At 43.8% G+C, this 22635-nt stretch overlaps 1 protein-coding gene across 3 annotated transcripts in view; it reads left to right on the top strand.

The window, feature by feature from the left end:
• Positions 1-22635, top strand: part of LOC123815154 (signal-regulatory protein beta-1-like) — a 165140-nt gene that overhangs the window by 13246 nt on the left and 129259 nt on the right. The window contains exons 3-7 of one of the 3 annotated variants that reach the window (XR_006785027.1): positions 1167-1487; positions 2063-2392; positions 6490-6598; positions 7111-7636; positions 8501-10460. Coding sequence is in view for 2 of the 3 variants with exons in the window: in XM_045833365.1 (XP_045689321.1) it covers positions 1167-1487; positions 2063-2392; positions 6490-6596 (758 nt within the window). In the remaining variant the exon portion in view is untranslated. Of the gene's footprint in view, positions 1-1166; positions 1488-2062; positions 2393-6489; positions 6599-7110; positions 8040-8500; positions 10461-22635 lie in introns of those variants that run through there. The other 2 variants (XM_045833365.1, XM_045833364.1) reach the window with 2 other exon arrangements.

Below are 22635 nucleotides of genomic sequence, written 5' to 3'. Positions count from 1 at the left end.
ACTGATCCCAGCATCCATCCCCCCAGTGACATCCAGGCTGCTAGGGTTTGTATGACTTGACTTCTTCAAGTGACACCCCTTTACCTATGTGCTCAAAATGTTTGATGAGGTTTAGGAAGCAAGGTAGATATTTACAAATACAAAACTTTTTCATATTTGATGTGTACGGCCTGTTAGAGAAGGTGTTGGGTGATAATTAGCAATTTCAAGGCACCCTACAGAATCTTTCCACAGGGAGAGACTGCTCTTGGTTGTGACTCAATGACCCTTGGAATCAGTGCGGATCCTTTCACGACACGGGAGTCTACCTGCTTCACGGGCCTGTGTCTGTGTCTCTTCTCATTTCGTGACCATTGGGAAATTAACCACCTTTGACTATCTCTGCATTCTTCTTTTTTGAATCCAAAACTGACCCCAGATAAGAACTCAAATTCAGAAAATCATCCCAAATCCATGCCTTGAAATTGAGCAATTGGCACAGATTCACCCCTACTGGAATATTTGTTGAAATAATGAAAATTATGGAGTAAACTTATTAGTGCTTGAAGGGAGAGTTCCAGATATAAATTAGATCCAGGTACAAGATGGACCTGTGTTTATTTATTTTTGTGAAGCATCTTCTGTTTCACTCAAAGCAAAACAACTTCCGTTGCCAGATTTAACCCTCCCTGCAGCCCAGGAAGCAGAAGTGCCTGCTGCCCCCTCTCACAGACGGGGCTGGGATGTGCCCAGGCCGCACCTCTCCTCGGCTGCCAGCCTGTTCCACTCTATGGGGTCCCGTCCCCACTGCTTCCCCCACATTCACTCTGTGAACACTGTCTGTGAGGTCAGGGAGGTGTCAGGGGAGGCCAGACAAGGGAGTTAATACGAAGAGGGAGAGCGCTTAGTACTGCTGTTACCGACCCCAGACCGGGGGAGGTCACCTAGGGGAAGGAAGGTGCACTTTGAACTCAGGCCTGGAGCTGCTTGTGCACCCTGCCTCTCACTCAGAGTTCACCTCTGGGGACCCGAGTGTGCTTCTCTGATGGATGAGGACAATGACACGCCCTCCCAGCATTGTCAGAGGATAAAGACAATGTATGAGAAGGATCCTTACAGAGTCACGTGCTTGTCACTGGTGGTGATGATCACAATCATGTTCATTGTTCATTGTGCTCCTTTTACAGCCCAACCCTCTCCCCCCATGGTGTCAGCCCCCACCGGGAGGGCCACACCTGGGCAGACAGTGAGCTTCACCTGCAAGTCCCATGGCTTCTCCCCCAGGAACATCGTCCTGAGATGGTTCAAAGATGGGAATGAGCTCCCAGCCTCCCAGCCCACGGTGGACCCAGACGGAGACAGCCCTTCCTACAGCATCTCCAGCACAGCCACGGTGCGGCTGGCCCGGGGGGATGTCCGCTCCCAGGTCATCTGCCAGGTGGACCATGTCACCCTGAAGGGGGGCCCTCCTCTTCGTGGGACTGCCAACCTGTCTGAGGCCATCCGAGGTAGATGCCCCTCACACCCAGCCCGAGCTCACACCTGCTCCTATCCTCCAAGCCTGTGCCTCTCCCTGCCATTTGTTCCAGAGTGTGATTTCCCTGGAGTCTAACTCCCGATAGTCCTTCCCATCACCAAGCCCTGGAGGTGCCTGTCACTCACCACTGTTTAATGGCAGTGACCAGGGGAACACCTACCACTCTACTTGGTAGTTTCATCTGCTTTACCAAGAGCAACTCCAAAAACTGAGCACCTACTATAAACTAAGATCCTGTGTGTTTGATGGTTTCATTTATTTTGCTACAGTTATTATCTTCCAACTGCATGCCAGAGCTGTGCTTCGTGATTTCCTCCTATCACCCTAATAGCAGCTCCCAGTTCTTGAGCACCTACTGTGTGCAGGGCACTGAGCTTAGTGATTTCATTTACATGCAAAGAGAGCCCTGAGAGTTCTGAGCACCTGCTGCACACCTAGCACTGTCCTGAATTACCCCCTTGCAGTGGTGGGGGAGCTGTGTTATGGGACCCTCCTCTGTGATCTGTGTGTCCACGAGGTCAGAGCCTCTGCCCTGTGCTGTTTCAGTTCCTCCCACCTTGGAGGTTTCCCGACACACCATGTCAGAGAACCAGACTAACGTCACCTGCCAGGTGGAGAACTTCTACCCCCAGCGCCTACAGCTGACCTGGTTGAAGAACGGAAACATGTCCCGAGCAGAAACGCCCTCAACCCGCACAGAGAACAAGGATGGGACCTTCACCTGGGAGAGCTGGATCCTGGTGAATTCATCTCCCCGTGGGGAGGCCATGGAGCTCAGCTGTCTGGTGCAGCACGATGGGCAGCCGGCCGTCAGCGAGAACCTCACCCTGGAGGCCTCCCCTAACCCGAAGGACCAGAGCACAAATGGACCCTCTGGTGAGGCCTCCACCCCAACTGACCAGCTCTATCTAAATTTTATTTTGCTTTTAATGTTATAAATAGTAATTAGTGCTTATATAGAGAAATCTAGGAACTTATCGATAGAAAGTAAAGTTTTGAAGGAAGGTCCCCTCTCCAAATCGCACACTGTAAGAATCACCATTGGTAAGAATTTGGCACGTATATTTATAGATCTGTTCACATTGATACATGTTAAAGGAACAAAGAGAGAGAGAGATGGAGGTCGTGTGTTCACAGTGTCCAGCCTGTCCCTCTCTTCCCCTAACAGTCCTTGCACCCACTGTCCACTTCAGCCACTCCCTCCTCCTTGGTGTTTCCACCCTGCTCCTGGTCTCCATTCCATCCTAGACTTTCCCATCCCCATCAGTAAGCTCACCCACAAATGCCTGAACTGCTTCTCTGAAATTCCAGAAGGGGAGCCCGGAGGACGTGGAGTTTGAGTCAGGACAGTCATCCAAGTGACCGTGGGTGGTCCCAGCACAGGCCTCCTTTTCCCCAGATTGGGACAGTGGATCAGCAGTCATCACACCTGTCTGTCTGCAGAGTTGCTCAGAGATTCCCTCATACACAGCTGATGTCTGCGGGGTCGGTGGTGCTATCCCATTTGTTCCTGATATGAAAATGTGTCGTTCCTTTTTTTCCGCCATCAGTCTTGACAGAAAATTTTCAATTTATGGATCTTTTCACAGAACCCACTTATTGTTTCAGTAAGTTTCTCTATTTTAAATTTCAGTAATATTTCTCCTCTTTCCTGTATAATTTCCTTCTTCCTGCTTGCTTTGTGTTGATTTTTTACCCCCTTTGCTTGTTTCCTGAGGGGAAAACATAGACTATTGATTTTAGACTTTTTAAATGCCACACCTGGGTTGCATTCTGGGCTGGGGTGTTAGGATGGTGCCACTTCCGATGCCTGAATGCCGAGTTTATTCTCCCATCCTCAGGTCCCAAGCTAGTGTGCCTTTTCTCCCATGTGCCCAGTCCTCCTGTGCTGGAACCTGGTGTTATCTCCAGGGGTCAGAGCAGTGCTGAACAGGAGAGCAGGAGAGATCAGTCTCTGCCATCTTCCCTGCACCACCTTGGGTTTGCTTTTGAGTCTCCACCTCCCACCTGTCTCAGAGCCGGCTGCTACTTCTGAGTGCTTCCCCTGGGCCTGGCCCCACACACTGCTGAGCACCAACCTGGAAACAGTTTTTGGGCTTTTTGGGTTGACTGGCTGAAGCAAAGTGCAAGATACAAACATGACCCTCTGCACTGGGATGTCACAGTCTGTACCAGCATCTGAGGATTCAGGCCACTGCAGTCCTGGGCCAACGGGTATGGCATAACAATGCATGTCTTTTCAGTCGTGTTTATGGTATTGACGTGTTTTAGTGTTTCTAGGTGAATGAAACCCTCTTGTGTCAATATAGCAAAATCCACATGTATCAATGCAGATTAATGGTGGATGGCTGGTCTTGATAATGAGAACATGGTTTTGAGTCCCCATAGTTTTTTTTTTTTTTTGTCTTTCATAACTCTAAATTTCCCACCTCCACTATTTCTATTTCCAGGTAACACTCAGTTCCAAACAGCCTTTTCCCCCTTGTTTCGTTTTTGCATTTTCTCCATGGAAGTTGTGTGCTTAAAGTTGTGCCCATCCCTTTTAAATATTCTTTTCTTCTGGTATTAGCTTCCTGTGGCGGCTATAACAAATCACCACACATTTTGTGCCTTAAACAACACAAGCTTGTTATCTCGAGCTCTAGAGGTCAGAGGTCTGCAGTGGGTTGGCAGGACTGGGCTCCCCCTGGAGGCTCTAGGGGAGAATCCAGGTCCTTGCCTTTTGCAGCCCTAGAGGCTGCCTGTACCCTCTGCTGTGGCCCCACAGCACTCTGAGCTCTGGCCCTGTCATCATGACTCCTTCTCCGGCTCATCTGCCTCCCCTGTCACTCACTTAGCAGGATCTGTGAGTACGTTGGCTCCACTTGGAAAATTTGAAAAAATATCCCCATTTCACTTTTTCACTTAATCACTATGACTAGATCCTTTTGCCAGGAAAGGTAACATAGTCACAGATTATGGGGGTTCTGTGCCAACTCTTTTGAGCAGATGTACTCTGAAGCCTTCTCCTATGGTCTGTGCTCTGATCTCCAGGACACTGTGCAGTATTTCAGCATTAGATGAACTCAGTATTGGTGGTGGTGCATCCCCAGTAGCTCTCAGCACCTCTGCTAGCTGCCCTGTGCCTTGTGCCTGAGTGGGGGTGGGAAGGTGCCACATGGAAGATTATGTTGAAGGATTCGTTAATTTTTCTCTTTTGACTCAAAATTACTTTGACTTTTTCCAGTTATTCTATTCACATAATACTGACACCCAGTTGTATATATAATTTACTTCCTTTTTGTGTATTTTTTCTTCAGTTTGGAGAGGCTGTATTTGGAGATAAGTAGCTGTGCTGCTGCCATTGTCCCCAGCAGCTCAGAAGGGGACTGAAGGTTGTCGGGTGCTCTGGCCCATAGGCCCCTGTCTCAGGTCCCTTATTCCCCAACATTGCCTTGTTGAACTGGAGAATTTGTATGTCCCTCTGCTACCCTTAAAATTATGTCCTTGGCCTAAATCTTAGCTTTTTCTGCCCTCTGATTCTAGATAAAAAGAATCTGCAATGTTATGAAGAAGTCTTCTGGCTCACACAAACTTTTCATTGTCTTTCTCCAAAGGAGTTACGCCCCAGCAATAGTCATCCAATCCTGTAGTCCTTATGATTATCATTTCTCAACTCATTTCCAAATGCCTGATGCCCAGGTATTCTCTTCCTCTGGTTACTCCATCCCAGTTCACCACTGGTGAGAATTTTAACAGTTGCAACAACAGGGTCTGCTGGGCCCACCTCTGCTGCACCTCCCACCAGTGCTGGGTCCTCTTGACCAGCCAGCTGATGAGTGATCCAGTTTCCAAATTGCATTCTAGAGTTTGCTCTCCAGAAGACTCACAGTTGCTTCCCACAGGTCATTCGCCTTGGAAACAAACTCTAAATGGATATGAGTGTGGGAAGCTACTGCTGGGGGCTGACAGGGTCCACATGCCTGAGGGGGTGCAGGAGCAGGAGAGGGAGCTGCTGAACTACAGCGCAGGTACCAGACTTGGTTGCTCTATAGGGACCTGACAGAAGAACATTCTCTGAGAAATGTTTAAATGGAGGGGAGGGAGCTGAACCTTTATACTTTTAGTCTAGCCAGTCCTCTACCCAGGCTGTCCTCTAGGAGGGGATGCAAACTTGACAATGAAGCTCTTTTCATCCAAGGGAAAGTCCCAGACAGCCTCTCAGCTGAGAATTGCCATTCTCTACTTTCCCACAGGAAATATGTGAATTCCTCAGTCCTACCTTAAGTATTATTTTAATTGTCATAAATTTTTAATATCTTCATTTTTTAATTAAGCAAAAATGGGTCATTATAAACCTGCAAAGAATCTAAAAGTGTGCTCTCCAAGATCTAATTTTCTGTGTGCAGTAGAACTGTTTCAGCTGACATGGACCCTGGGGTCACATCCAATGGTGTTTCAGCTCCTCCCAACCTTTGACCGCATTTCTTTGAATGACAGTGTGTTTTCCAGCCTGCAGCTCTCACGTGAAGTACACTGTTCCTGCAATTCTGACAGTTTGGACTTGTCTGCACAAAAGGCAAGGTCTTAGGGTCATTATGTGGACAATAGCCATGTATTTCCTAAGTTTCAATCTCACTTATTTGTGACCTCCATAAACTCTCCAAGCTTCAGTTTCCACATTAGACTGAGGATAATACTACCTGCCTCACAGGGGAGTGAAGTCCAAGTTAGTAAATCAGGGGCCACACTCATGGGTCACTGAGCACAAGTTTTCTTCACCCTGTTCCTTGAGGAAGACAGCCCTGACAAAGGAGAAAGGAGGTGACTGAGGATGAGGAAGCTCTTTACCTTGATTTCTGCCTTGAGCCTGAGAGCAGAGCAGGATTGGAGAGATCCAGAGCATTGTTGGGTGCAGGCAGCCTGAGACAGAGACAGTAGAGGCCCCTGGGAATGGTCTCCTCTAATGGCCCCCTCTGTTTCTCTGTTTTCAGGCCCAGGAGTATCTCCTGACGTCCTTCTAGGGATCCTCCTGGGCTTCAAGGTGCTGCTGGTGGTTGGTGTCTCTGTCCTCTATGTCCACATGAAGTGGAGAGCCTGACTGTAAGTATTTGATGGGGAGAGCAGGCAAGGTCAGCAGGAGGGGCCAGTCCACAGTCCTCACAGGGTGAGAGGTAACATGGTGTAAAGAGAAGGTGACACACCTCCATACATACCCTCGGGAGTCTCTAAGATCCCTCTAAGAGATTCTCACTTCCTGTGAAGTGAGTGGGTTCTGCAGGAGGTGGCCTGGATCAAAGGTGTTAAAGGGTTTCCAGAACATCTTGGGATTTCTGTGAAGGAAGTGGACAGAGGGAGTTGAAGCAGGGCAGCTGAGAGGGTGGTTCCCTTGAAGACCATCTCTAGATTATTTGATCCTTGGGTATTTCTGAAGTTAAAGGAATTCACACTGTAGAGTATTGTTGAGAATTCCTGAACCTGCTGCTCTGAGGGCTGTTCTGGCTCTGATCTTCCTTGTGACAGAGGGGAAGGGATGGGAAGGGGCATCAGTACTTGGGGAGAAAGGCTGAGGTGGCAGAGTCCTACACCAGGTGCTGTATGTTCTCTCATGACAGGCGTGTCAGGAAGAGGACAGCCCGGAACACAGGAGACATGCAGGGAACGCTTCTTGAATGATGAGCAGATAATTACATAAGAACATGTTTCCGCAGCCCCATCCTTCCTCCCCTGCTGCACGCCACCCTCCATCCCTGCAGTCTCCCTCCTTCTAGGAAACACTCAGCCTAAGGAAAAAAAGATTGACTGAAAGTGTCACTGACTCTTCTTCAAATGCATCTACCTGGAGCAGACTTGCTGCCCACAGTCCTCTAGTGCCACTTCTCACAGTCTGTGATGCCCCTAGACCTGGGCCTTCATCCATGGTCCTCTCAGACTCACACACAGAACCCCATATGGTCACCTGCGCCGTTCTCTCTCACTCATGACTTAAATGTGGTTGGAGGAAAAATGGGCTGCTGAGCATTGAGAACATGGAAGGGACGGTGACATTAATGCCATTAGACCTTTACCCGTCACCATCAACCAGGAGCCACAGGAAGAGAAAGCAATGCTGTGACCAAGTCGTACAGTTTGATGAGTAAGGTAGCCACCTTAATATTGGCAGTGGTTCAATAATGGAAACATCTTCTAAATAATGTTTTTCATTGCTCTTAAAGGACAGTATGAAACTGAGGTACAGCAATTTCATGTGAGCTGAGAATCCTCAACTGTTTCAACTGGGAGCTGGGCCATGAGGCAGCCTGTGTTGGGGTTGTTTGCATCTGGAGTGGTTTTCATCTTGTGGAAGGAGCTGAGGGGCAGGATCTTGATTCAAACACCACAGAATTTCACTTGTAATTCCTAGTGTTAGTACATTTTCTTGAATACTCGTTTTTCCCTTAGTGTATGCCTTCATGATTATCACTAGAGATTTTAAGTAATTTTTGAACACACACAGTCAATTAATATTCTTAAATGAATGAAGAAATGAATTATTTTCTTTCTATTTTCCTGGTATTAGCTTCCTTCTGTAAGGTGACATTTCCAGTAATGGCACACTGTTTGAGATTATTTTTACTTGGAATATTAAGTTATAAAACTTTTTCAACATGTGTGGACCTACAGTGTCTTAAGTATAGGAACCCGATGACCCATAAAGACCACACTGTCCTGTGATCCATCAGACACTGAGGGGCAGTGTGTTCACAGTCCTTTAGAGAATCAAGCAGAGAGGTTCCCTCTGAGGTCTGGTAGGCAGAGCCCTGGTTTCAGATACTGGAAAACACGTACCAGCTATGTGACCTGGGCAAGTCACTGACACCCCATGAACCAATTTTCTTCTCTGAAAAATGGCAATCATGCTGCCTCAAAGTACTGTGGGGGCTTTAAAGGGGAGAGCCATGTTTGAAGCACACAGGGCCTGGAACAAGGTTGTGTGTGATAAGATCCTTCTCTTCCTTTGCTCAGGGAGGAACTCACACCATCTGCAGGTTTCCAGCCTTGTGAAGAGATGACATTGAAAGTTTTCCAGTGGCCTGGCAGCCTGAAGATGTTCTCAGACTTTTCTCTGAAAAATTTCTGTACTCACAGAATGGAACCTGAATCCAAAAATCACTAAAGGCAGCAAGAGCAACATTTGCTTCAAAGTCAAAGACATGCTTGCTAGCATGAGGGGAAATTGGAACAAATCTAATGTTACTGAAATGAGGCTCTAACACTGAAACCAGACCTAATTGGGTTTTTTGTTGTTGTTGTTTTATTTTGTTTTCTTTTTCCTTTCAGGAGATAACAGCAAACCTCTTCCCAGAGCCCCAGGTACCACCAGACTGAGCCAGATCAGACTGGTCCCAGAAGCACATACAGTGCAGAAAGCAAACAAATGAACTCCACCTCACCCTGAAGGGTGGTCAGAGCCAAAGTTCTCCCTCAGCCGGAAACTTTGTGCCCAGACCTGGTCCTCATAGACAGGATTCAGAGGCGAAGGAGTCCTAGGAATTTGCATCTGGCCAGGCACCTGTTGAGAACTGCCCTGCCTGGTTTCAGAAGCTGTTATCCCCTGTGGCTAAGGCTGAGTAAAGGACCTTGGGACCGTAAGCCACTTAGAAGACAAAGCTTATCTTCCTTGTCAGGGTACCACCTCTGCTCCCTTGCTCTTCACCCTGCTTGACCCCAGGCGGATTACTGGGTAGCCCATGACGGGTAAGATTCCTCAAAAGAGGGATGACCTAAGATGGGCAAGGTTGAGAAGGAACCCTCAGGGTAGGACTTGAGGGTCTATAGAAAAAGGGGGTGATGGACCCTCGCCCCTTGGCTTTGACATAGCCTGAGTCCTCATTCTGTCTGCAAGAAGTCTCCTAATCTCTTGCCTGCCTTACTTCCCCTGCCTGACTTAAGCCTGAAACAATGCTGGAGGAGGGTGAGGTCCTGTGCTGAAAAAGGGCAGGTTCCCTAGGGTGATCAGGCCTAAGAAAGAATGCATCAAATCCTATAAAACCTACACTGCTAATACCCTCAATTTAAATGATAAGGGACCAAGAAGGAAGTGAGTTTGTTCCCCAAAGTCTTATGGCCCTTTAACTGTCTGGCCTTGACTCAGAATAAGCCCTCAGAGTTCTTTGTTTGTTATCTACTGTTTAGTCATTTCTGCTTGACAATGATTGATGAGCTTTATGTATATGCCCTGTATTCCTGTGCAAACTGAACCCAATAAAATCTTGTCAAGGCAAGGGTTGAGGTGCTCTCCTCTGGAGAGAGTATCCGAGGCCCTCTGAGGCTTTTTCTCCCCTTGAGAAAGAAGCCGCGCCTTCCCTTTTCCTCCACTGGACTCAGTAGTCTGTGTGAGTCTGTCTCATCTCATCCCTAACACCATGGACCCCAGGAGCTGGGATCTGAGTCAGCCACCTAGATCTCGCCTAATCAGACTCTGCCCAGTAGAAATTCCTTTATACTTTCCAATTTCTTACCTTTGATGACTTAGTTTTAAGAATGTTCAAAAAAACCTCTCAAATTGGCCCTGGCTTGTGTGGCTCAGTTTATTGAAGCATTGTCTTACAGGTCGAAAGGTCTCAGGTTTGATTCATGGTCAGGGCACATACCCAGGTTGCGAGTTCTTCCCCTAGTTGGGTACCTAGAAGTAGACAATCAATTGATGTTTCTCTCTCTCTCTCACTTTCTCTCATCCTTTCTCTTCCTAAAAGAGTAAAAAATGTCCTCAGGGAGGATTAAAAAAGATACACAAACTAGAATTAATAAATGTGTATAGATTCTCCATACTATCATCTCATAAACTAGCTCTCAGTCTTCATTCTGAGTGGAAAGGAGCCTGACCCGAGCCCTGGTTCTGGTCTTTGGTTTGGCAGCAGGACAACACACATCTTCTTAACAGAGTCCTGTTGTCTCAGACATTGGCTTCTCTTTGAACATGGAACATGGAAATGGCTGACTTTCCTGGCTAAAATAAAAAAAATTTTTTCCTTTAAGCAAAACCTAATTGTTCAATGACATGTCAGGAGGCACCTGAACTCACTTTGCCCAGAAACTCACCAAATGTACTGCCACTAATGGAATCATTCCCTGAGAAAGAATTCCCAAAACTACTTGAGGGACCCCTACACATAGACAAAGGAAAAAAACTGACATCTCCACAAATCCAAGGGAATGAGACACAGTCTCACTATGAAGTCTACCCCTACATGGGAACATACAATTACAAGGAAACACACAACACCCCACTTCTCCTTAAAGAGTGGGCTTTAAACCTAACATCTACCACCCCAATTTTTAAGGTTTCCCTGAGGGATGAACCCCCAAAGCAAGTAGATATGAAAGCCAATAGGGCTTGAATCCACAAAGCCCACTGTAAACAAGGAAGCAGTTCTTGATGGGCTGTGAGGACTTTATCTATCCCCCCAGGGCTCAGCACAGAGGCAGCAGAGAGAAATGCCCATTTTGTAGTGTCTCCCTTAAAGAGGCCCATCTGCTTTTCTTAAAAGCTGCAGCCTGAGAACCAGGCTCCTAATTTAGCCCACATCTAAGGACCAACAGTCCTCTCCAGACACCAGGGAGCTGAGTGGTATCATCTGCACATCTTCCCTTAGCTGCATGCCAGGTCCTGGTGTCCCTCTGAAGGAGCCTGTGCACATGACTGGTTATGTCATGTGACTTCTGCTCTTGTGACTTCTGCGCAGGGGATACAGCCACTGATGGCCTGGCTCTGGTGGCCATGGGGCTTGTGTTAGTGGGTCCCACAGGCTGGTAGAGAACAAACAACAACAAAAATCATAGACAGCAGTCAGACCTCCCATCTCCCAGTCTTGCCCTGAGAGAGGTCTACCTGAATACTTTAGAAGCTTCTGCCTGGACATCCAGCTTCCAATCAGCCTGCAGCTAGGTGCAGACTGAGACCCTCGCCTCAGGAGACTAAAGTGTCACCTCAGTGACTGGGAGCCACTAAGAACAGACAAGGCAGCTTGGACAGTCACAAAGTTTGGAGAGACAACCAAGTGCTAAAACAGTGCTGAATTTTAAGATCAATCTTGTATAAGACACCACTTCATCAAAATTGGAAGAAGTACCTCTTTTTCTAGTGCACAGATAGTAACACAGAGAGTCAAGGAAAATAGAGAAGTAAAGGACTGTGTGCCAAACAAAAGAATAAAATAGAACTCCAGAAATACACCTTAATTAAATGGAGAAAAGTTATTTACCTGATAGGGTTTTTAAAATGTTCCTAAGGATGCGTGTCTGCCCAGGTGGGCAATGATCCACAATGTGATGATATCAACTTTGAGATAGAAAATATGAAAAAGCACCCAATAGAAATCACAGAGGTGAAGAATAGTATCACCAACTGAAAAAAATCCACAGAAGGGGTTAACAGCAGACTAGATAAAGCAGAGGAAAGAGTCAGGAAACTCAGAGACTGGGCAGTGAAAGTCTTCCAACCAGAGGTTTGTCTCAGCCAGTGTGGAGGGGCTTAAAAAAATAATAGAACTACTTACTGTATGGCCCAGTGATTCCACCTGTGGGTGTATCTCCAAACAAAAAATGACACCTGTATCTCGAAGAGATGTCTGCACCCCCATGTTTATTGCAGCATTACTTACAACAAATCAGGTGAAGTAAGTAATGTAAGTGTCCATCAGTGGATGAATGTCTATATCTAATGGAATATTATTAATTCAAAAACAGAAAGAAATGCTTCCTTGGCAACAACATAAATGGAGCTTAGGGGCATTATGCTAATGTGATAAGTGAGACAAAAGAAGGACAAAAGCTGTATGTTTTTCATATATGGGGGGACCCACAAAAAATCAGAATAATCTTCTGGATGGTGTGTCCCTTGCAGTACAGGCTTCCCCCACTAGGGGAGTGTACTAGGAACCCATGTGGGTCAGTGTACCAGCTGCTGTTGTGGTGACAAGCTGCATTTGACTTCAGTGAATTTGTTTTTGAAATTCTTTTCAATGCATTTGACCATTTCATGATGGGTGATCTACATGAACACTATAGGCAATGGAATTTTGTTTCCAGCTGGAGAAAATTGTTATGGAAATGGCTGTCATGCTACAGACAGCTTACAAGGGAACCTCTCTGAGTAAAACACAAGCTTATGAATGGTTGTCTCATTTTAAACAAGGCAAAATGTCAGTTGATGATCAACCTCTTTCCTGGCATTGTTAGACCAGCCAGCTGAAGAAAATGTGGTAAGATTTCATCCAGCCATCTTGGAAGACCGACGCTGGGTGACTGATGAACTTGTGCAGCTGACTGGGGTGTGATGGACTTCCTGTCAGTGGATTGTATCTGAAGGTTTGGGCATAAAATGAGTTTCAGCAAATTCATGCCTGAGCTTGGTCACGCCTGAACAGAGAGACAATCACTTGGCTACATGCTGTGCTTTGAAGGAGCAGTTGGAGACTGATATCCTGATTTCTTTTCCAAAGTCATAACAGGTGGTGAATCTGGGTGCTATTGTTGCAACCCCAAATGAATCAGAAATCTGCAGGTAGCCAAGGGGAAACTGCCATTTCCCCAGGACCCAACAACGCATGATGAGTGAAGTGTCAAACTTGAAAACAATGACTATCTATTTCTTTGATGTGAGAAGGACTGTGCACCTGGAATTTTTTCCTCCAGGTCAAAGTGTCAACCAAAGTTTTTATCTTTGGAAAGTCTGAGAAGGTTGCATCACAGTTTGTGGAAGAAATGTCCCAGGTTGTGGCAAGCAGATGACAGGTTCTTCCACTGTGACAATACACCAGCCCACTCGGCACTGAGAATTGAGCAGTTTTTGACCAAAACAGGTGCCTCACCCTCCCTGTTCATCCGATGTTGCCCCAGGCAACTTTTTTTTCCCCCGGATAAAAAAAGTCCAGAAAGGGAAAGGTTTTGCTGACATGGAAGAGATGAAACAACAAACAGCAGGAGCACTAAAAGACATTATAATCCATGAGTTAAAAAATTTAGCAGTGGGAAAATGTCTGGATAGGTGTATTGCATCCTATGGAGAGAACTCTGCAGGAGACTGAGGTTCAAGCATGTGAGAATAAATACACACTTTTTTATAAATGAATTCTAAACTCATGGATACCAAGGAGAGTTTGGGGGTTCCAGAGGCAGGTTGTGGGTGTGGGAGAACAGGTGAAAGTGGTCAAATGCACACACGTCCAGTGATAAGACAACTACATTTGAGGACACGATGTACAACATGGCAACCACAGTGAACAATGCTGCATGCACATTTGAAATGTGCTGAAGAGCCAATATTAAAAGTTCTCATTCAAGGAAAAATTGACTTGGTGAGGTGACAGATGTTAACAAACTCATTGTGACAATCATTTTGCAATAATAACAATGTATATCGAATCATTATCTTGTACTCTAATGTGCAAAGCTGTGTGTCAATTATGTCTCAATAAAACGGGGCAAAGAGCTAGACCTATTTTATTGAAAGGATTGTTCTTTACATGTTTATGGTGTTAAAATTTTTTGTTCTGTAATGAAATTATAGTGAAAGTTGATAATAGTCCATTGTGTTTAGCCTGATGTAGTAAAAGTTTAAGTTGCCAAAATAAAACTGAAAGTCTACACTACTGACTCAGACTGACGTAGGCCAATGGGACCACACACAGTCTGAATGCATTAGAGAGATATCAGCAGCCTCAGCAGCAGAGATGGAAAAGGCTCTGGATTTCTTCCCCCACGGCTTTACCACCATGTCCTATATTCCAGTGACAGGGAGTCAGTGTAAACCCTGTCACACACACAGTCATCAGAGATCAGATGTCACATCAGAGTCAGTCCTGTGACTTCTGTGAAGTTCATTAGTCTGTCCCATTCCCATCTTCCTTCCTTCCTTCCTTCCTTCCTTCCTTCCTTCCTTCCTTCCTTCCTTCCTTCCTTCCTTCCTCCCTCCCTCCCTCCCTCTCTCTCGCTTTCTTTCTTTCTTTCTACCTTTTGAGCACATTTAAGCATATAGTTCAGTACCATTAATTATATCCATAGTATTGAGAAATAGGTAGTAGGAATTTGTTCATCTTGAGAAAGTGAAACTCAGTAACCATAAATCTACCCCTACTCCTTCTTTCCTCCCATCCTTGTTGACCACAATTCTGCTTTCAGTCTCCGTCAATATGAGTCTTCTTGAGACCTCATAAAAGTAGAGCTGTACAGATTCTACTTTTTATATTTGTCCATTCTGTCTCCTTTATTTCACTTAGTATAATGTCCTCAAGTTTCATCCATGTTGTGTTAAGTGATGGAATGGTCAAAGTGGAAAAGATATACTAGGATGGTGTTCATCCCATTCAGAATCCCATCCATCCATCTATCCATTCATCCATCCATCCATCCATCCACCCACCCATCCATCCAAGCACACGTTCACACTCTCACTCATTATACATTTACTTACACATGCATCTGTAAACCAGCACCTACATCCTCCTCTGTACCAAGCCCTGGGCAGAAGACCCATCCTCAAGGAGCTCCCAAGGTCCCACAGTGGACTTCCTGCATCATTGTCTGCTTTCCCTGGGTGGTGTCAGTGCTCCCTAAAGTTGTGGTGTCCTATCTTCAATCTCCTTGGACTTCAGTGGCTCATACCTGCCAAGTGCAGAGATTCTCCCCATAGAATGTGCATGCAGCTGTCTGGCGAACAGCCATGATTTCATGGAAGCTGAGTAACTCACGTCCATGCAGAAGAGCCATGGAACCTAACTTTCCTAGAAAGTTAGCAGTGGGTGAATGTGTCATTGAGAGGTCTAAGCAGGTGCTCACCTGTCTGGTGCAGCATGAGGCACTGCCTCCCATCCAGTCAACCTCATGATCTCCACAGCAGCCACTCCAACTATATAAACACTGGGAGCCCTGGTGAGCTCACCTCCAGTTTTGTGAGCCTCTGAGTCACCTCTGTCTCCTGAGTGGGGTAGGTATTGACACTCACAGAGCCCCACTGGATGTCTCCTTCTTCCCATTAATATTCGGGTCAGGAGATACCTGCCCTTACCTTTGTGGCTTTTCTTCTGGGCTTCTAGGTCTGATAATAAGGAGCTTCACAGTTACCTAATCTACAGATTGTGGAACTTGTAACAGGTGAATTGTGTGCAGACCTTAGTCAGGCCATTGTTGTGGGCTACCCTGATATGTCCAGGCCACACCCACAAAATCACAGAGGCCTCTCGGCTAATTCACCCTCAAGAGAAGGTGGTGAATGCTTATTTTTCTTCAAGTGTTACTTGGAATTCTCACAGACTTTCAACTGATACTCGTGGCTTAGTGCCCTGGAGGTTGGAAGTTTCAAGTTCACTTTCTTGGACAGTGGAGAGGGTGTCCAAGGTGTAGAGGAGGGAGAAATGCTCAAAGCATTGAGACCCAAACTGCAAACAGTCTCCCTGTAATCTGCAGTGTATTGCAGGTTTCACATAAATGAAGTATTGTCAAAATCAACCTATAGAATCTATCTGAGGGACATGGAAGTACTGACTCGTAGTAAAGATAAGTGTGGGTATGGAAGGTAATTCAGAATTCAGATGAAGATTAGGGGTGAAGTTAGTACGGGGTTTCATTTCTGACCTGCACTGTGAACAAAGGACAAGGGATGTGAGGACCACATAGTGGAAACTCAATAAATATTTGTGGATTTAATATATGAATGAATGTATGCATAAATGAATGAATGAGTTTCTCTACAGCTTCTGCCTGCCCTGTGATCTACTGCCCCCTGCCGTTTCTGAGGGGCACAATTTGAGAGAAGCTGAAAGGACCTGCAGATGACCAGGATGCCTGCCTTTCACTCTGCCAACCTCACCTGCACCAGGGACATGCTTTCTCCATTCTCCCTCCTGATGCTCCTTCTTTCTGGTATGTAGGTCAGAGGTGAGCCTTGGTCAGGAGGATTCATGGTGTGCACTGAGCTTCAACCTGGCCCTGCTCTGCCCAAAAGAGAGCCAAGCAGGTCATGAGAACATGTTTCCAATTGCCCCTCATCATTAACAACCCTCAAAAATCAGAGCAGATTTTATCCTTGTCCAGAGCTTTTGCAAGTAAGATTTTATTTTAACACATACATATTTGAAATCACTTAATCAAATAAACATTTTTCCATCTGAAATATGTAAAGACTAATAAAAAATACATGGACTCCTCTTTGAAAAATATTAACATTTTATACTTTTATAACGTATGCATATACCCTTAAGCAATGTTTAATATTATTTTGTATGTTTTAATTCTTCTGTAAATACTATTATACTGTATATGATATTCTGAAACTTTATTTGTTATGCTTAACATGGTTTGAGTGATTTACTGTTATTGATATATGTAGGCAGATTTTATTAATATTCCACTGCTCTATTGTTTTCTGTTGTAAGAATACACTACAATTAATTGACTCACCCTGTGATGAACACTGACACTTTATCCGATGTTTTGCTGGTACAGCTCTAGCACGAACACCTTCTCTTTGCTTCCTTGGCACATACAGGAGAGCCCCTGTTTCTCCTCTGGTGTGGGCTGCAGGCAGCATGTTGGTAGCTTTTGGAACCTTTGGTTATACCAATAACTTTTTCCACTTTTTATTAGGTCTTTCTCTCTGTATTTATGTCCTTTACCTAGCTATATTTCCTAGAAGTGTGTGTGTGTGTGTGTGTGTGTGTGTGTTATAGTTGGTGAGGATCTCTTTTCCTTCCATGAAGATAAATTACCCAGCACTCACTGGTCTGCACAGCCACCTTTGCCCTACGTCAAGTTTCTTTAAATGCCTGCTTCTTTGTGTGAGCTCTCTGCCCATTTGAGCTGCTGTCTATTTCCCTCACACAACTAGCCTGTCCTAGTTAGGGTAGCTTTATAGTCAGCTTTCATTCGTCTTTTGGGCAAATCTTCCACCTTTTGCTGTTCTTCACAATGGTGTGCTATTCTTGGCCCCAAAACATTTTAGAATGATTGTGATGTTTTATGAAAAAGCATATTAGAATTACCATTGATCACATTGAATTTGTATATTAATGTAGGCAAATTGGCACCTTTTGAATATTCAATTTTTCCATGTATGGACATGATATTTTAGTTTTATAATTTTTTAATGAATTTCAATGCATATTTTCCATTTTTCCCCATAATCATCTTAGGCATCTCTAACTGGAACTATTTTTATACCTGTTAGGTAATCTTTTTTGTTTAGTTTTTAATACTCACCCAAGGATATGTTTATTGATTTTAGAGAGAGAGAAAAAGAGCAGAGAGGAGAGCAAGAGGCATCAGTGTGAGAGAAACATCAATCAGTTGCCCCCCTAACAGGTCCTAGCCAGGGATTGAATGTGAAATCGTGGTATGTGCCCTGACCAGGGATCGAACCTACAACCTTTTGGTGTAGGAAATGATGCTCCAACTAACTAAACCACCTGGCCAGGGCTAGGTCATGAAAACTTTAAAAGTTATAATTAGTATTTACAGTGGGTTTTAACTGTTGGTTAGGATGGTAACTGATTTTCATCATCTCTGTTATATCCACCAAGCTTGTGAAACACTTAGTAGTGCTAACAATATGGGCATCCTTCTTATTTGGAAAACTTACATCATGAATTACCTAGAACTGGTTTCTATATTTATCAAACTTACACATGCACATATTTTAAGAGTCAAATAATTCTACAAGTTCTACATATGAAAACTGGAGTCTCTCTATCCTCCTACCAATTTCTACCTTTCAGAGGCAAACATTTACAACTATTTTAGCCAATTATCTTAGTTTTTGTAAAAAAAATGTTTGCTGTATTTTACATAGTATGCTTCTGTTGCTTCATGACATCCACCTGACATTACTTACGCACCTCCCACTAAGCAGGGTGGGGATGGGGGTTCTGGGACTCCTGACCTCCTGTGGCACATGCGTGCATTCTACTCCCATCACCTGCTCTCATCAGACACAGCTCTGAACGACTGAGTAGTCAGTGTCTGTCGGTATTTACCTGAATCCTGTTATGTTACTGGATTTTGCCCATGTTGGTCCCTCCCATGTATGTTTGTGTCACCACCAGCATGACCAGGATGCAGAGCAATTCCATGACCACAGAGGTACCTGTGCTCACCTTTACAGTGACCCCACCCCCACCGTACCAAAACCCCACATGCCAGTCTGCTCTCCACTGCACAGTTTCAAGTGTGTTATGTACATGGAATTTTACAGGATGTGGGATTTTGGGATGCCTGTGTTTTCACTCAGCATCATGCCTCTGAGAAATTTTTAAATGTTTGCAAATGTATTTGTCATCTATTATTTTTAAAAAATTTGTAACTGATGGCCCACCTAAAAAAGTTAGAAACACTCCAAACAAACAACCTAACCCTATGTCTATAAGAACTCGAGGAACAACAACAAAGACAGCCCAGAGCAAGCAGAAGGAAGGAAATAACCAAGATCAGAGCAGAATTAAATGACATAGAGACTAAAAGCACAATTCTAAGGATCAATGAATCCAAGAGCTGGTTCTTTGAAAAGATAAACAAAATTGACAAGCCTTTGAGCAGATTCATCAAGAAAAAAAGAGAGAAGACCCAAATAAACACAATCAGAAATGAAAGAGGAGAGATTACAACAGATACCACAGAAATACAAAGGATTGTAAGAAATTACTACGAAGAACTGTATGCCAAGAAATTTGAAAACCTAGGTGAAATGGACAAATTTCTAGAAAAATATAATCTCCCAAAACTCAATGAAAAAGAAGCAGAAAGCCTGAACAAACCAATAACAGCAAAAGAAATTGAAGCAGTAATCAAAAAACTCCCAACACACAAAAGCCCTGGACCAGATGGTTTCTCAGGAGAATTCTACAAAGCATTTAAGGAAGAGCTAACCCCTATCCTTCACAGACTATTCCAAAAAATCCAAAAAGATGGGAGTCTCCCAAACTCTTTTTAAGAGGCTAACATCATCCTAATTCCAAAACCAGATAAAGACACAACAAAGAAAGAAAACTTCAGGCCAGTATCACTGATGAACTTTGACGCTAAAATCCTCAACAAAATACTGCAAACCACATCCAACAATACATTAAAAAGATTATACACCATGACCAAGTGGGATTCATCCCAGGGATGCAAGGATGGTACAATATTCTCAAATCAGTAAATGTAATACATCACATAAAAGCAAAGACAAAAACCACATGATCATATCAATAGATACAGAAAAAGCATTTGATAAGGTATAGCACTCATTTATGATAAAAACACTCAGCAAAGTGGAAATAGAGGGAGCATTCCTCAACATAATAAAGACCATATATGAGAGACCTACAGCCAACATCATACTCAATGGGCAAAAATTAAAATCTTTTCCACTAAGATCAGGAACAAGACAAGGCTGTCCACTTTCACCACTTCTATTCAATATAGTACTGGAAGTTTTAGCCACAGTGACCAGACAAGAAAAAGAAATAAAAGGCATCCAAATTGGAAAGGAGGAAACAAAACTATCACTGTTTGCAGATGGCATGATAGTGTACATAGAAAATCCTATAGACTCCACCAAAAAACTGCTTGACTTAATAAATGAATTAGGCAGAACAGCAAGATATGAAGTCAATATCCAGAAATCAAAGGCATTTCGGTACACCAACAATGAAACAGCAGAAGCAGAAATCAAGGAAAAAATTCCATTTGAAATAGCAAAAAGAAAAATAAAATATCTAGGAATAAATCTAACCAAAGAGGTAAAAGACCTGTATTTAGAAAACTACATACCACTGAGGAGAGAAATCAAGGAAGACACAAACAAATGGAAACATATACCGTGTTCATGGATTGGAACAATTAATATCATCCAAATGTCCATACTACCCAAAGCAATTTACACATTCAATGCAATTCCTATTAAAGTACCAATGGCTTATTTCACAGACATAGAACAAACACTTCAAAAATTTATATGGAATTATAAACGACCCCAAATAGCTGCTGCAATTTTGAGAAAGAAGAGTAAAGTAGGAGGGATCACAATACCCGACACTAAACTATACTACAAGGCCACTGTCATCAAAACAGCCTGGTACTGACATAAAAACAGGCACATAGACCAATGGAACAGAACAGAGAGCCCAGAAATAAGCCCAAGTCTCTATGGTGAATTAATATTTGACAAAGGAGGCAGCAACATTAAATGTAATAAAAATAGCCTCTTCAACAAATGGTGTTGGGAGAACTGGCTGTCCAGTTGGACAGCCATGTGCAAAAAAAATGAAACTTGAGCACCAACCATATACAAAAATATACCATATACAAAAATAAATTCAAGGTGGATAAAAGACTTAAATATAAAACATGACACCATTAAAGTCCTAGAGGAGAACGTAGGTAGGAAAATCTCAAATATTTCACAAAAGAAACTTTTTTACTGATGTGTCCCCTAGAGCAAGGGACATAAAGGAAAGAATAAACAAATGGGACCTCATCAAATTAAAAGCTTCTGCACAGCTAAAGAAAACAGTATCAAAATAAAAAGAGAACCAACTGTATGGGAAAACATATTTGCCAATGATACCTCAGACAAGGGTTTAATCTCCAAAATATATAAAGAACTTACACGACTACACTCTAAGAAGATAAGGAATTCAATTAAAAAATGGGCAAAGGACTTGAACAGACACTTCTCCAAGGGGGACATACACAGGATCCAAAGACACATGAAACGATGTTCAATATCACTAGCTATCAGAGATATGCAAATTAAATCCACAATGAGATACCACTTCACACCAGGCAGAATGGCCATCACAAACAAAGCAACAAACAAGTGTTGGAGAGGTTGTGGAGAAAAGGGGACCCTAGTGCACTGTTGGTGGGGCTGCAGACTGGTACAACCACTATGGAAAGCAGTATGGGACTTCCTCAGAAAACTAAAAATGGATCTGCCTTTTGACCCAGCAATTCCACTGCTAGGACTTTATCCTAAGAACACTAAAACACCAATCCAAAAGAACCTATGCACCCCAATGTTCATAGCAGCACAATTTACAATAGCTAGATGCTGGAAGAAACCTAGATGCCTATCAGTAAATGAATGGATCAAAAAACTATGGTACATTTACACAATGGAATTCTATGCAGCAGAAAGAAAGAAGGAGCTCCTACCCTTTGCAACAGCATGGATGGAGCTGGAAAACATTATGCTAAGCAAAACAAGCCAGTCAGTGAAAGACAAATACCATATGATCTCACCTTTAACAGGAACCTAAATAACAAAACAAAGAAACAAGCAAAATGTAACCAAAGACACTGAAATAGAGGACAGGCTGACAGTGACCACAGGGGAGAGAAGAGGGAATTTCAGGGGACAATGGGGAGGGTGTACAGGAACAAATTTAAAGGACACATGGACAAAAGCTAGGGGGAGGGTAATAATGGGAGGGAAGAGGGGAGGATTGGGTGGGTGGGCTGTATTGGGAGTAAAAGGGAGAAAACTGTACTTGAACAATGATTAAAATTTAAACATGTAAAAAAATAAATAAAATAAAAAAAATTTGTAACCGAGGAATATTTTTAGTCTTATTTTTTTACTTTGTTTTTGACAGTATTACAGATGCCCTCCCATATCCCCTCTTTGCCTGCTTCCACCCTTCGTCCCCCTATGCACCCTTCCCTCTGGCCATCAGCATACCGTTGTCTGTGTCTATGGGTTATGCATGTATGTTCCTTGGTGAATTCCTTCACCTTCTTTCATTTAGTCCCCCTTTCCAACTCCTGACAGCTGTCAGCCTGTCCATGTACCCATGCCTCTGTTTCTATTTTGTTCATCAATTCATTTTGTTCATTAGAATCCTCATATAAATAAGATAGATCACATGGTATTTGTCTCCTTCTGACTGGCTTTTTTTCACTTAGCATAATAATCTCTAGGTGCATCCACATTGTCATAAATGGTAAGATTTCTTTCTTTTTTATAGCCACATGCTATTTCACTGAGTAAATGTACCACAGTTGTTGTTGTTTTTTCCCACTCATCTACTGGTGGGCACTTGGGCAGTTTCCAGATCATGGCTATGGTAAATAACACTGCTATGAACATAGGGGTGCTTATGTTCTTTTGAATTTATGTCTTG

The sequence above is a fragment of the Phyllostomus hastatus genome, unplaced genomic scaffold, assembly GCF_019186645.2.
Source record: "Phyllostomus hastatus isolate PE091 unplaced genomic scaffold, TTU_PhHast_1.1 phas_contig_17, whole genome shotgun sequence".
Classification (NCBI taxonomy): domain Eukaryota; kingdom Metazoa; phylum Chordata; class Mammalia; order Chiroptera; family Phyllostomidae; genus Phyllostomus; species Phyllostomus hastatus.
This window is presented reverse-complemented; position numbering and strand designations above follow the sequence as displayed.